The sequence below is a fragment of the Euprymna scolopes genome, chromosome 4 (genome assembly GCF_053919585.1).
Source record: "Euprymna scolopes isolate OS-2025 chromosome 4, ASM5391958v1, whole genome shotgun sequence".
NCBI classification, from domain to species: Eukaryota; Metazoa; Mollusca; class Cephalopoda; order Sepiida; family Sepiolidae; genus Euprymna; species Euprymna scolopes.
The window spans coordinates 77,803,206-77,818,942 of NC_136485.1; the positions used below are offsets into that span (position 1 = coordinate 77,803,206).

Here is a 15,737-nt window from a genome sequence, read left to right on the forward strand (position 1 = left end):
CATTTAAAAAAGGAAGCAGAAAATAAGTGGATAGTACTTAATCCGCGGAATTTCGAAGAAATATTTTCCTTAAAAAATAAAATAGATACACCCCATAATTTATTATGCCATACCTGTTCAGATTAAAACACTTATCGCAATATTCTGTGGATCTATATTAAAAAAACAAAACAAACTTGTTAAACTTGTGACATATTTCCATTCTATGGAGGTCAGGCGCGAACGACCCCCCTCTAATTTTATTATACCAAATTTGTTCAAACTGAAACATAATTATCAAAGTATACTTACGCAGATGGATATGAAAAGTCTTTATTTAAGTGGGTGCCTATTTCCATTCTATGGACACCTGGCGTGAACACAGACCCCACAATTTATTATACCATCCCTATTAAAGTTAAAACATACTTATCAAAATATTCTTATGTACATCTATATCAAAAACACTTGTAAATATTTTTTTTTTAACTTTCAATTTTTTTTTTTATTTTCATACTGTGGAACAGGCGCGTACACATACCCCAAAATGTTAATGAATCATCATTATGCAAGATAAAACATACCCATTCCGCTGTCTCGATATAGGTTCTGCCATTATATGTGATCAGTTTTCTATAATAGTCAACCATATAGGAGCCTATTCGTGACCAGACATACACATAGACGTTCAGCTTTATATATATATATATATATATATATATATATATATATATATATATATATATCACTATATATATCTCTGTCCTCCTCTCTTTCTCTATACATATATATATATATATATATATATAGATAGATAGATTATATAAATATATATATATATATATATATATATATATATATATATATATATATATATATATATATATATATATAGTGCACAGTTTTGTTGAAAATACAAAGACTCACGTTTTCTTTTTTATAACCTTCGTTTATTTTCTGGATTTTTCCATTACAGCTGTTTCATTAATGAGTGCCAATTTTCCGATTTATGTTTCCTTAAAAATATACTGTCCCCATCAACTTCTTCAAATGTTTATCCATTAGATTTTTACAACAAATGATATATTTTAACATGCTGGACATCGTATTCGGGTAAAAAAGATTTCCACAGCCATATGTCCTCCCTTCCTCCATTTTTTGGTGTAATGTAAAGATAGTTTTCCGTTTTAACCCGTACTTCCGTATTTTTATTTTTATTTATTTATTAATTATTTATATTTGTTTTAATCTCCCCTGACTTTCCTATTTGTTTTTTTTTTCAATAATCAGTATAATTTTATATAATTTTATTCCTATATTCATGCGTGTTTTTTAATATTGTTTTTTTTTTTTTGCTTAGTGCTTGAATTCGTATTATGTTACCCGATGCAGGGGAGGTCACTCCCGTCGTATCATTTTTATCTAGAATCACCTCCCTTGCATTTTTCCTGATATGCTCTAGTGCGTGAAACTAAATATATATTTCTGTGCAGACACTCGTTGATTACATCTAGTCTTTTGTTTAATAATTTTTCTTTTGATATTAATATATGGTAAGATTCTAATATACAAAGGTTGCATCTTTTCGATTTTCTAGATTTATATTTCCCCCCTTTAATATATATATATATATATATATATATATACATTATATGTAACCACATATACATACACACATACACATACATACATACATATATACATATATATATATATATATATATATATATATATATAAGTGTGTGTATATGTCAGTCTCTGTGTGTGTCTGTGTACATTCTCACTACGCAATAACTCTGTCAATTTTTAGTCTACCGACTCGAAATTTTGTGTACAGAGTACTGAGATTTGGGAAAATTGATGTGCTCGGTGTGTGACCAGAAATTTGGCAATTAAGGGGTCAAAGTTCAACAATTGTACCTTTGAGAACTCTACATAACTCCTCCGACAATTTTTAGTTTACGCTTTCATAATTTTAGATATAGGTTCCTTGTACATATATCTAACTTACTAACTTGATTTGAGTTCATAACAATAAAGTTTAAGGGCTCATAATAGGGGTCAAAGTTAAAAAAAACTTTACCTCTGCGGTCTCTTCCAAATTACTCAGACAAATTCTGGTCTAATTTTTTTAAATTTTACATAAAGGGTATTCTGAGATAGGGCAAGCTTTTTCATGAGTTTGGTCGGAGATTTTTCATGAGTTTTGGTCGGAAATTTTTAGTTACCAATATATAAGTGTATGTATGTATGTTTGTTTGCATGTCTGTCAAAATCTTTCAACAGAGCTGACGGATTTTACCAAGATCAGTATTGTCTTAACGTTCGACCTTTCATACGACAAATATCGAAGAATTGACTAAAAAAAAGTAATATTTTCCCCTTCAACTAGGCACTTTTCTACAAGGGGGTCACTTTTTTCGCCGATATGTTTGAAACATATCCTCTCCTTTAGATTGGCTAACCTTAATTTAAAAAAAAATGTCGCTTCCCGTTTGGCGGTGGTCGTAGCAGCATAAACGTTATGTTTTACCCGGTTCTTTTTCCTCCTTTACGATACGGGTTCGAGCCTGCATTCCTACTACCACTTTTTTTTTGCTCAACATACACATCCAAACACGCGGGCAAGGTCGGGCTGAAATGCTAGTATATATATATATATATATATATATATATATATATATATATATATATATATATATATATATATATATATATATATATGAATTTTATTAAAGTAGAAGATTTACCAGGCCTGCAGCCAACAATGATTTTTATTTAGGTACATCCAAGAGTGTTTAATGCCAATATATGGATTGGTATGCGTTTTATTTGTATTACATCTTAAGGTTTTTGTTCCTGCACATAATAAGCACGCATCAGGCATTTACTTACAAGAACGTACATTTCTATTCATGCCGTATTGCTTAAACAAATCAAGAGTCTGTAAAACAGTTGGCCTCTCGTCACTTCTATCTTCCTTACTGAAGCATGCTCATGAATATGCATCGACATATAAATGTTTATGTAAAACAGATAGATATGTATGTGTATTCATTCATATGACCTCATTTTGGTAAAGGTGTATGTTCGTGATTAACACAATCATTAGCAGACTGTTGCTTCAGATATCAAGATTGTTGTATGCAATTGATCATAGTGAATGTAGTTTGCTTTGTGAGCTCTAACTTATTGGGGAAGAAAGTTTAGTTATGTTCACTTCTGATTAGCCACCTTTACGATCTTTCGTAAAAAAAATAAAACGTTATTCGTCCATCACATTTTTCCTTTTAAACATTTTTTAAATTTTTGATTATTTTTCTATTTTTATCAATTGTGATATATGGAATGTTTTTTGTTCGAATCTAACAATCGCTCTTTGCCGCACTATCAATTGTTTTTTGGCGCTGGCTCATTATCAGTCCTACCTCTCTTATCTTCGACTTTAATATTCGGATTTACAACTGTCCACTTCCTCTTCCCCATCGTATTGTTTTGATCATAACTTCCAGCCATTTTCCTTCCAGAAAAAAACTTAATACCATAGATAATACCAACACAATTTATTTTGTGTCGACCATTATAAATAGTTGAGTAAATTGGAAGAGTCTCGAAAGTCTAATTGACTAAAATCCAACAAGCCAGAACTAAAAAGACATCAAGAGACACAAATACAAGAAAATGAGAATGGAGGCAGACGCATTACATTTTCCTCTCAACCTTAAAATGATACGGCCATTACTTTTAATAAATATGAAATCTACATTACACAATATTGTTTTAATGCTATCAGTTTCGGTATATACGCCAGATTCGTTTATATAATTGTCTTTAATTTTCTATAATTTAGATTCCCTCATTTTAAAACATCTTGCCTAAAGGAATGTGGGCTGAATTTATAAGATATTGGATGGCGGCTTCTTCTAAACAAATCTTCTTCAATAAACACTGATTTTCCAAATACAGTTTGCCTATTACATTCTGGAGTACAGGGTTTTTTTTTAACTAGACATAGATGCCTTTAAACGAAGCATAATTTTTAGTATGTATCCATAAGTTTTAGTATGTATCCATAATTTTTAGTATGTATTCAAATTTAATGTGTATTTACAGCTGAAATACACTTTTCTATTTATGTTCATATATAATTTGAACTTCAAAGAAATTTGATTCGTGTTTATTTCTGCATTTTATCTATATAATTCGTGTATGAAATAAATTACTTCAAAGATCAGCCGGTCTATGTGTAAACCTATCGATCCATCTTTAAACCTATTTACATACACAACTTGCATTATTTTTGCTTCGATAGGCAGATAAACGCACACATACACACACCTAGACACCCACACACGCATTTATATATATATATATATATATATATATATATATATATATATATATATATATATATATATATATACATTAACCACAACAAAAAATAATAATTATTATATTTTTTTATAAATTAGTAACCTCCTAACACGTATGTCGAAGCGTGACTTCTCGTCATTGTAGCTTGATTGTTTCTAAGATTCGAACCCTTTCAATATGCCACGAAGTCCTTGATGTATTTACTTAGCATTTATCACATTTCATACATACGTCGTTTATGGTTAATAAATTTAAAATTAACATAGATAACAGCGTCCTTAACGTTGGACATTACGGAAAATGTTTTTTTCTTGTAAAATCCTTAATATGTTTGGATGTAAACAAGTAAACTTATATTAGTTATTTATTATTTCATAGTACAGTAGCACATGTTGATATATATATATATATATATATATATATATATATATATATATATATATATATATATATATATATATATATATATATTAGGGTAGGCCGATTTTTCACTTTTCTCAGAATAATAAAAATGGCACCTACCGAAGGTTGCGTCTGGACTTATTAAGTACTCAGGCAAAAAATAGATAAAATGCTGCAGCATTTTTTTTTTTTTTAGCTTTCTGTATCAAATTCGTAGACAGAAATATACTGAAATTTCTTCGTTTTGTCAGCGTTTGTCTTGAATATACGTGTGAATACAAAAAATAAATTCTGTATTTCAAATCAGGTGAAGTCTTTTTTTTATATAAAAATGATATTAATATAACAAATCATACATAATCTTCAAATTGGAACTCTGCACCCCCCTTTCATTTTTTTACTTTGAGGGTCAGCACTTATCAAGGCTCTGTGGCAAGTTTAGTATAAGGGTTAACTATTAAGTAGATGTTCTGAATTCTGTCAAGACAGGAAAGAGCATTCTTTGGAGCTCCAACATAGATCTGGCAGCAGTACTCCCTCTTAGAACATGCGTTTTTTGTACAGGTAAAGGATGGCGGCAAGAGTTAGATACTTCTTGGAATAGTAAAGGATCTGATGTAGGTATTTCATTGAGATTCAAGGTAAAAGTTTGTCCAGAAGTTTGTCAAAGCAGGGTGCTTAATCAAGACAAGAGGTGTTCATTTCAATTGGGTTGAATTGGAGATATAAGTTTTAGTGGTGAACAGCTAGCAGTTTGGTTACGGATGTATTAAAGCTGACCAGCCATTTCTTACCCCATTGCAGCACACGTTTCTGGTCAGAGGAGAGAGAATCAGAAGATTTCTAATCTTTGTCGGCTTGTGTAGTGTTGACATAGATGGTAGCATTGTCTGCATAGATATCGACAAATGATCGAATATGTTTTGGGAGGTCTTTGGTAAAGATAAGGAAGACAGGCTGCCCAAAATGGATCTTTGGGACATGCCAGCATTAATACTGTGACCTACGTATTTCTGCCATTAGACATATCAGAGTGAAAGGATGTTATGATTGGAAGGACATTTCCAGCTATTCTATAGCTAGATATTTTATGGAGTAAACTTTTGGGCCATACCCTATCAAATGCCTTAGATATGCTATGAGCTACCGCTCTAAAAATAAAACTTTAATCCACAAATTCACTGATTTTCTGTGATATCACAATTAGCACAACAGTCGTTGATCACTCAGAGTGGGCATTATATTGCGTGTCATTGACAATGTTATTTTTGCTGAGATGATTGACAAGTTCTCCATTTATCATTGAGTTGCATTAGCAAACTGTCTTTTCATGTAATGAATACAGCAGTAATACTTCAATATTTTTTAAAAAGTGTTGTCTTTTTCTGTTATAAGTGAAATTATAACACACAAATAAGAAAAATGCAAGCCCTTATTTTGTAGAGCTTAATATATGGAATGAAATTGCTCCATATAATAGCCTTTAGACAAAAATAACGGTCTCAATTTCTGACTCAAAATTTGGCTGTGATGTGCCGATATCTTGATTGAAAACCATATACAGTTTGTGATGCTTCCGTTGTTAACTTGACTGCCCGTTCCACGCCCTGAGAATGTGGTGGCAAATCTGACAAGTCCAGCTTGTTCCCATTGAATAATAATTCTCGAAGTTAAGAATCAGAAAAATTGTCCGCTACTGGTGGTTCCAAAATACCAGACAATGTCAAATGCAGTTATTGTTTCCAATGCGCCTTGAAATATAGTTCGTTATGGAGAAATTGTCTGAAGATTTTTTAAAAAATAATTATCTATTATTTCCACCATTCCACGTTTTGCCCTGTTTACTTTACATTTATCAATAAGAATATTGCTGATATTATGTTTGGGTTTTAGAAGGCCAATATACTCAAATAAAAGATCAATGCATTGGCAAGGCTGTCCCCAAGATTGGAAGATATTACCCCCTGACTAACTCAAGAGCACATCTGGGAAATTTTATAAGGCTATAAGGCCCATTTAGATGACTCTTTCGCTACAACTATTCTTCACTTTGAGAAGATGAGTAAGAAAGGGACAACATATTACTCTAGAGATTTGAAGTCGAAGGCATTGGTGATGTATGTACATGTTTTTTTTTTATTAACCACCGTTCGTTTTTGCATTTTTTATAGCACTTTTATAAACTAGATTAAGTTCAAAAGTATATTTCGGCCCTATTTTGCTCCTCTGATCGTTTAGATATTTACGGTCATCAACAGGAACCTGGAAACTCAGATTTTACTAATATTAAAATACATCTAAACATAAATATAAACATCAGTGCCCATTGAATTATGAAAATTGGTTTGAATTTAAGGGTATCTTACACAGACTGGGAAAATAGAAAATACCTTATCTTTTGTTGGAGAGTGCATGTGTGAATAATGTGCTCAATCTGGAATTTTTGTGCATTTTACTTAAGGGTTGTCACAACTGAAAACTGGTAGATTGCAAGCATAGAATGAAATATCAAATAGTGAATCTAGTTCTCCGAGTCATAATTCATTTTAGGAAGTGGGGAGAGGTTTTGTTATTCATTTATTTGGCCTTCTTAAAACATAGTATAGTCATCTTTTTTTAAATAGCCATTTAACTTAAAAGAGGAAAACAAGGATTAACCGCTTTCCAAATACCCATAACTTCCTTTGTTATTTATGTGGAAATAGCAAAATTCGAAGGTGTAGATAAATATTTACTAAATAGTAACTTTAGTGAATAATTTGTCGATAATTGGAGGCTCTTTGGATTTAATGATGTAGGCGGATTGAAAAATGTCCTCACATTTTTACTGCGAGTTGCTATTTAAGATTTTCAGGATTTTTAAATTTAAATATCTGAAAAAAATACCCCCAGAAATTTAATTATACAAATAATTTCAAAGTAAATTTTATTTAAACATTTGGTGGCTATGCTCGAACAGTTTTGTAAATAATAATGTTATTATTTCAGCACGGTTACATAAGTGCATGAGTACCAATTGTCATTTAATAAATTTAATAACATTTGCAATGAATAGAAAAAGGTTAAGTGTTGTTTACTTAAAGAGAAAAACATAGTTCGGCTCATATTTTTTTTATCAATAAACACTATTTTTTTAAAAGAAACAAATCAGAATAACTATATATTTTGCATTATTTTATTTAAGTTTAGTTTAATAAAAAAATTGTGCGATATTTAAAGAGAAAATCAGGTGCCGAGATAATTAAAGAGTTTATTACACATGTAAACACGAACACGCACGTAGTATAGTTTAATTTTAATGAATAAACATTATCTTCTTAAGATAAAAACAATTCATAATAATTACATATGCTGTGTTTTTTTTTATATTTAAGTTTATTTTAATGAAAAATTCGAGCGATATTTAAAGAGAAAGTAAGGTGCTGGGATAAGTCTAGAGTTTATAAAAGAATTAAACAGTAAACATAAATCTGCATACGGTTGTAAATTAAACCGGTGATTTCCTATAATTACCCAACAAATAAAACTTCCATATATATATATATAGATATTTCTACATTAAATCAAATATAAAGTTTCCATTCCTTTTTTTATTTTTGATATTTTCGTTTAATCTCTAACAATACGGAATAATAAACAGTAAACGATTTATTATTATAATATATTTTATTGTTTTTGTTTGTAAACAACTGAATTTTATTTAGGCGATATATTCCTGGAGTGACAGCGATACCGTAATAAAACTCCGAATTCAATTGGTACTAAAGTTTGAATGCTCAACTAAATATAAAATTTTAATATTTATTGTGGTAACTTTTTCCATTACGTTCCAACTTTCTGCAAATGAAATTTTGGACGGTTCCGAAATCGACCTACCTTGATATATATATATATATATATATATATATATATATATATATATATATATATATATATATATATATATATATGTATATATATAATTATAATATACATACATGTATATATAAATATATATATATATAAATACACACACACACACACACACACACACACACATATATATATATATATATTAGAGAAATTGTGTTTGCTTGAAACATTGAAGCTAATGTATAATAAGGGGGTATTAGAATGCTATAGCTATGCAGAATATGAGAGATTATATAATTATGGTCACTATCAACAGGACCGCTGTCCACAAGAGCCATGCTGTCAAGAAACCGGAAGTCCAATTCTCGAGTTTCGCCATCATTTGAGCTGATAAGTTAGACATAACTGATCTCGGGATTAGAAACCCGAACCTCTTGTATGCGAGTCAAGCACAAGCCAGGCGAGAAAATGCGCCACACACAAGGAAAATTATTAACTAGCACAGAACGGGCAAACTGCGGCGAAATCCGTCTATCAAACGGACCAACTCCGTTTCGAACAAAGGTTGTGGTTATCACACCAAGCTATAACCAATCCGACATCAGCTTGTGAGCGGCGACGTTGTTTGATTATATATATATATATATATATATATATATATATATATATATATATATATATATATATATATATATATATATAGATATATATATATATATATATATAGAGAGAGAGAGAGAGATGATTTACGTTGTTTGATTGTGGATATACATACATACATATATATACATATATATATATATATATATATATACATATATAGGATTTACATGCTTAATCAGTAAAAATCTCTTAAATAAGTAATTAATTTTGCATCTAATCATCCATGTTTATTTTTTTTTCATATAAGTGTTATAAGCTAATAACGAAATATACACCGTAATGCTAAACAGTAGCAGCTATGTCATAGGAATAGGGTATGCCCGTAAGATTACTTTTTTATATAATCGCTATTACTGCAGATATTTTTAATATTTATATTATATATCTATTAAACTTATATATATATATATATATATATATATATATATATATATATATATATATATATATATATTCTATCTATTTGTGGATCAATCTTTCATTTTATTTTGTATTTAACTTTAGCTTATTAGATAAACATTATTAATGAATACTTGTTACTAGGATATGTGTTAAAATTTTAATTCAATTTGCGATCAAAATAATTTATGTTAAGGGTAAAAATTGGGGTCAAAGTTAATCAAATTGACGTCTGCGGTCCCTACCAACTTGTCTCTGTGATCGTTAAGGAATACTATTATATAGAAAGGCATTCCACACATATTCACCCATTTTATTATATACATATGCACATTAAGTTGTGAACAGTACATAGAATACGAGCAAAGGGCATCCGGGAATTGCTAGTATAATTATAGTTTAAAAAATAATAAAAAGTAAAATAAAAAAATGACTCATGCGTTATCACCGAGAATAGAATCCAAAAGTTTTACTTACGATTTAATTTTACTTTGACGTCAATGCCTGCGCTACGAGGACATGTTTGCTGCAAGGTAAATAATTACAATATAAACCAATAGCTATTACACCATGAATGCATATTCGTAATGCCCTCATTCGACTTTCATCTGGCTAATTTCATTTTGTGCATGTTAAAACCTTTTGTGCACAAACATTCACCGGATAAACTTTCGCATTGGGTCGAATACCTGATCTACTAAGTTTCATGTCTGGAGAGAAAAACATACATAGGAGTGCGGTAGGCATTTTTTTTTTAAATATATGCGCATACATAACAATATATTGAAAGAGGTGTGTGTATACTTTAATTTTTTTACACAAATATAACGCAAGTATAAATTATGTAGAATATTTTCATGAATATGATTACACGTAATAGTAAACAAATAATGATCACTCCAAATGAAAACTAAAAAAAAAAATTATTCCAGATTATTTTACATTGTATGTTTAAAAGAATATGCAAATTATCTTTATTACTTGCAGGTGATTGAAATTTTACCATTCATATATAAACAAAAATATATTTACTTTTGAAATAAACAGGAAAAACGTGTGTGTGTTTTTTTTTAATATAAATGTCATTACCGCAAAACAAAAGAAATTAATACCGGTAATAAACATTAAATATAATGTGTATATAGGTTCTCGGTGTTGACTGGCTGTTGAAGGAGTACTTTAGATTTAGAGAGAAAAAGAAGTAACTACTTCCTTTAAATAGTTGGCGACCTTGATGATGTTTCTTCTAGGATGTTCTATGTACGAATATATGAGGATCGAACGGTGTTCTAAACTTACATAAGATAATAAATAGCAGTTATGACATAATGAAGTTGTATGTGCCATGTGCCAATTTACGATAATTTGGTCCAGAGAAAAATGTTTGCTATCAAAATATTATATATCTATCTATCTATCTATCTATATATCTATCTATCACCCTCTATCTCTCTCTCTGTCTCTCTCTCTCTCTATATATATATATATACACTTTTCATTTGTTTTTACATAAGCACAGACATGCCGCTACACATTCATGAACATGTTTCTGTAAACTATTACTTATAACTAGAGACGTATTCAGGCGACATAGCATATACGATATTAAATTAGATAATATTTCTGGTAGTGGTTGTCTGGGTCATGAAACGAACGTCGGCTGGGCAGAGGACGAGTATCCAGTGGAAATTTACAAAACAGCTGGAGGACCTGGACTAGGCAAATGACATTAGCCTCCTTTCACACATGTGTCAAGATACACAGAAGAAGCTATGTCGTATGGCAGAGGCAGGTAAAAAATGCGTCTCCAGATAAACATGGGAAAGGCAGAGGTCATGCGGGTTAATAACACAAGGCAAGGTCCAGTACAACTAAACAAAAGTTGCGGTTGAGAAAAATAGATAAAAAAGAATAAAAAAAGGAAGAATAACAATTTTAAAAAAAAATCAATATAAACCTACAAAAGAAAACTATATATGTGTGTATGCGCGCGGGCGTGTGTGTGCGTGTGTGTGTGTGTGTGTGTGTGTATCAGCCGCTATTAATGGGAGGGTGGTACTTATTCAAGTATGCGAATATCGTATCAGTCTATAAAAATATATATAGCAAGAGTACGAGTTAAATTATCCTAATGAGAGGGACGAAGAATAAACCTTGTTAAACTGGTGAACAAATGAATTACATTTCGCTATGTTCAAAATAAACTACTAACACTGCCACCTTCAGCATATTCTCAATAACCCGGCTATCATAACAGATAATAATAAAAAAGCTGAGAAAATGAGGAAAATCGGAAATGCATTAACAATAATGAAAAAAGTTCTATAAATAAGAGTTTCTTGTTAGGTGTCCATAGATAATCACTGCATCACATAGTAATATTGCAGAATAATATAGTTTATATATATATATATATATATATATATATATATATATATATATATATATGTATATATATATATATATATATATATATATATATATATATATATATATATATATATATATACAGTTAAAGCCGAAATTATTGGCACCCTTTAAATCTATACGTTTTTGGGGAACAACTATTTTTCACTAATTATTTTTTTATTAAAGTGTTGATTTGATTTGATAAAGTGTCTTACTATAGGGGGCGATTCGTCAGGGATTTGTTTATGTTTCACTTGGAGTCATCCAAGTTGGAATCAGGTGGGAAACAAGTTAGGTAGGAAAGAGGCTTTGTTCATGGAATCTACGTTTTGATTAAGGCACAGCTAAAGAGTGGGGAAAATTACTGATTATGGTTTCAGCTAGACGGATGTTTTTCCTGAAAGATTGACGAGGGAGAACCGGAGATTGGAACTCGGACGAGCATTTGCCATGGAAATAAGATTAAAATAAAGACAGGCTCGCAACGTCTCTTGTGTGGGAGAGAGGTTGCAGGGAAGAGAAAAGCAGACCCCCCACTAAGCCATGAAGTATATTTTGTATTCTGTCAAGGCAGGATAGGCTGTTTTTAGCAGCTCCAGCCCAGAGGTTGCAGCAGTACTCCATCCTTGGACAAACTTGGCTTTTATACAGATAGAGATGTTTTCCATTCTAGTTTTACTTATATTCTAAAATAGTAGTTTTCAAACCTCATTTTTGTTAAGAATTAAATTCATTTTTCTCTTGTTATTAGTGAAATGTCATTTAACAATGGAAAACATGCGTATCTATATTGTCGATGAAGTCTGCATGTGCTCGAGTGTTGTGTTCGCATATTCGATTGGGGGATGATAGCATCACATTGCTAAACTATGGGTTTTCGCAGAGAGAAAACACTCTCATGTTGGGAATAGTATAATAAAACGCAAAGAACTAGCTTACATATTTTTATAGGAGGATATATTTCCTTTAAATTAATACCCATCATATTGTACCGTTAATAATTTTATAACTTCGGATGTGTCGATAGTATTGTATTATTTGATTCCTGGCTTAAAATTTCACATATATTCTCCTCTCCTTTAACAAATTACGTTAGTCTATATAGACAAAGAACATTACCTATAATAAGGTTACTGCTCTAACAATTAATGAGATATTTTAGTGAACACTCTTTAAACTTGAAACAGTGTAAAAATAGATAGTGGGGTTTTATTTGGGTGGTATGTATATCATTGCTTATCATTTTTTTTCACATACAAATAAATGTTAGTCCTATATATACGTATATATGTATATATATACGTATATATGTATATATATATGTGTCTATATATACATATATATGTGTAAATAAGGTATATATATATATATATATATATATATATATATATATATATATATACATATAAAACTGAATGTCTGTCTCTGTGTTTGTCTGGTCACGAATAGGCTTCTATATGGTTGACTATCTAAAAAAAACTGATTACATATAAGGATAGAAGATGTATCGAGACACAGGAATGGGTATGTTTTATCCTGCAGAACGGTGGTTCATTTAAATTGTGGGGTCTGCCTTTGCGCCTAGTCCACAAAGTATGGAAAAAAAAACGTTTACAAGTATTTTTGATATAGATGTACATAGGAATACTGTGATAAGTATGTTTTAACTTTAATAGGGATGGTATAATAAAATTGTGGGGTCTGCGTTCGGGACTAGCCTCCATAGAATGGAAATAGGCACACTTTAACAAAGACTTTTCATATCTATCTGCGTAAGTATGCTTTGATAATTATGTTTCAGTTTGAAGAAATATGGTATAATATAATTATGGGGTGTTCGTTCGCGCCTGACCGCCAAATAATGGAAATATGTCACAAAGTATAACAAGGTGTTTTTAATATAGAGTCACAGAATAGTGCGATAAGTTTTTCAGTGTGAGCAGGTATGAATAATAAATTATGGGGTTTATCTATTTTATTTTTACTTTCATCATATTTTGCTTTCGTTTTGATACCCCCGAATTCGAAGCAATCTCTTCACAACCCTTCCTTTACATAACGTACTATACTATAATAAATCAGAGTCCATATTCTGTAGGCTGTTTTTTGAACCCAGTGAACGACGAGTACTTTTGCTTTTATATATATATATATATATATATATATATATATATATATATATATATATATATATATATATATATATATATATATATATATACTAAATTTACTACTGTAAATGATCTACTTTGAAAGATGGCGCAGGTAAGTGAAAGGAGTTTTCTTTTTTTATAGAAAGCCCGAAAATGCTTTAAAACCTTTTACCCAGACATGCATTTGACAAACGTCATTCACTTTCCTCATAAATAAATGTAAACTATAACATTACTTGTGTACCTATATATATATATATATATATATATATATATATATATATATATATATATATATATATATATATATGTATAAATGATATTACGGTCTGCAATAAGAAAAAATAAAAAAATGAAAAAATAGTTTCCCTTCCTTCTTTTGTAGGTAAGTACCCTTCACTCCTGAGAAGGAGTCCGAAGACTTCATGGATTAGCAGACATTGAGACCAGAAGATGAGTGCATGAGAAAACAATCGTTGGTTCGATTTTATATTAAAAAAATATACTGAAAACTTTAGAACAGAAAAATGGTTTCAGGTAAAATGCATGTATGCTTATTAGAAGACCGTCACGTGGTTGTCTGTGTTTATACCAAGACATTATTCTAAAAGTGTGCTTAACGTTTAGTAAAAAATCAACACGCTTTTGTGATTATTTGTCCACTCGTTAATCTGTGATGATAATTACTTCCGTAAAAACATTTATATTCGTTACGTTTGCACATTTGTCTAATGCATTCAACGGCGTTTAATTATGTAGTAGTGAATATGAATATAAAAATTTGTATCGATCTCTAATCGTATATATATATATATATATATATATATATATATATATATATATATATATATATATATATACTAGCCGACAGACGGGCGTTGTCAAGTCGAAAAATACGCTTAAAATTATTTAAATTTAATATTTTTTAATATGATAGAATAAATCCTCTATAGATTACAATATATTACATGTGGCCTAATTCGCAAAAAATATACAAAAAATGATAATGTTATTCCTTTCTGTCTGTGTTTGTTTAAAATATATCTTCAGCTAATATTTGGGTTTGAGGATGGATCTCCTGAATATGTCACTTTTAGGCAATATATATATATATATATATATATATATATATATATATATATATATACATATATATATAAATCACTCATAAAAAATCTTTAGAACAGTTTAAAAAACAAATTAACCCAATCAAAACAAAGAATAACTCGAAATTAGAACAATAAATTTTAATAAGATAATAGGAGACTAAAAACCTGACTACATATATGGAAAATATAAAACTCACAAAACAGGTCATCCTCTAAGACCCACAGTCTCTACAATCCCGATCCTAGTGCAAATATCGCTAAAACAATCAATAACATTATTCCACCCTCTATACCTAGTAAATACAGTATAAATATATCTCTGTCTTCATCGACCTTTTAATATTACACTCCCCCACAAATGCATTACCGTATCCCTTAACGCCAAACTCGTCTTTAC

At 30.1% G+C, this 15,737-nt stretch overlaps 1 protein-coding gene across 4 annotated transcripts in view; it reads left to right on the forward strand.

Annotated features, from left to right (window-relative positions):
* Window positions 1–15,737, forward strand: part of LOC145268446 (opioid-binding protein/cell adhesion molecule homolog) — a 1,056,730-nt gene that overhangs the window by 620,722 nt on the left and 420,271 nt on the right. For 2 of the 4 annotated variants that reach the window (XM_080124014.1, XM_080124024.1), the window contains one exon: window positions 14,596–14,616. The exons of the other annotated variants lie outside the window; for them this stretch is intronic. In XM_080124014.1, coding sequence (XP_079980140.1) covers window positions 14,596–14,616 — 21 coding nt within the window. The remainder of the gene's footprint in view (window positions 1–14,595; window positions 14,617–15,737) is intronic. 4 annotated transcript variants of the gene reach the window in all.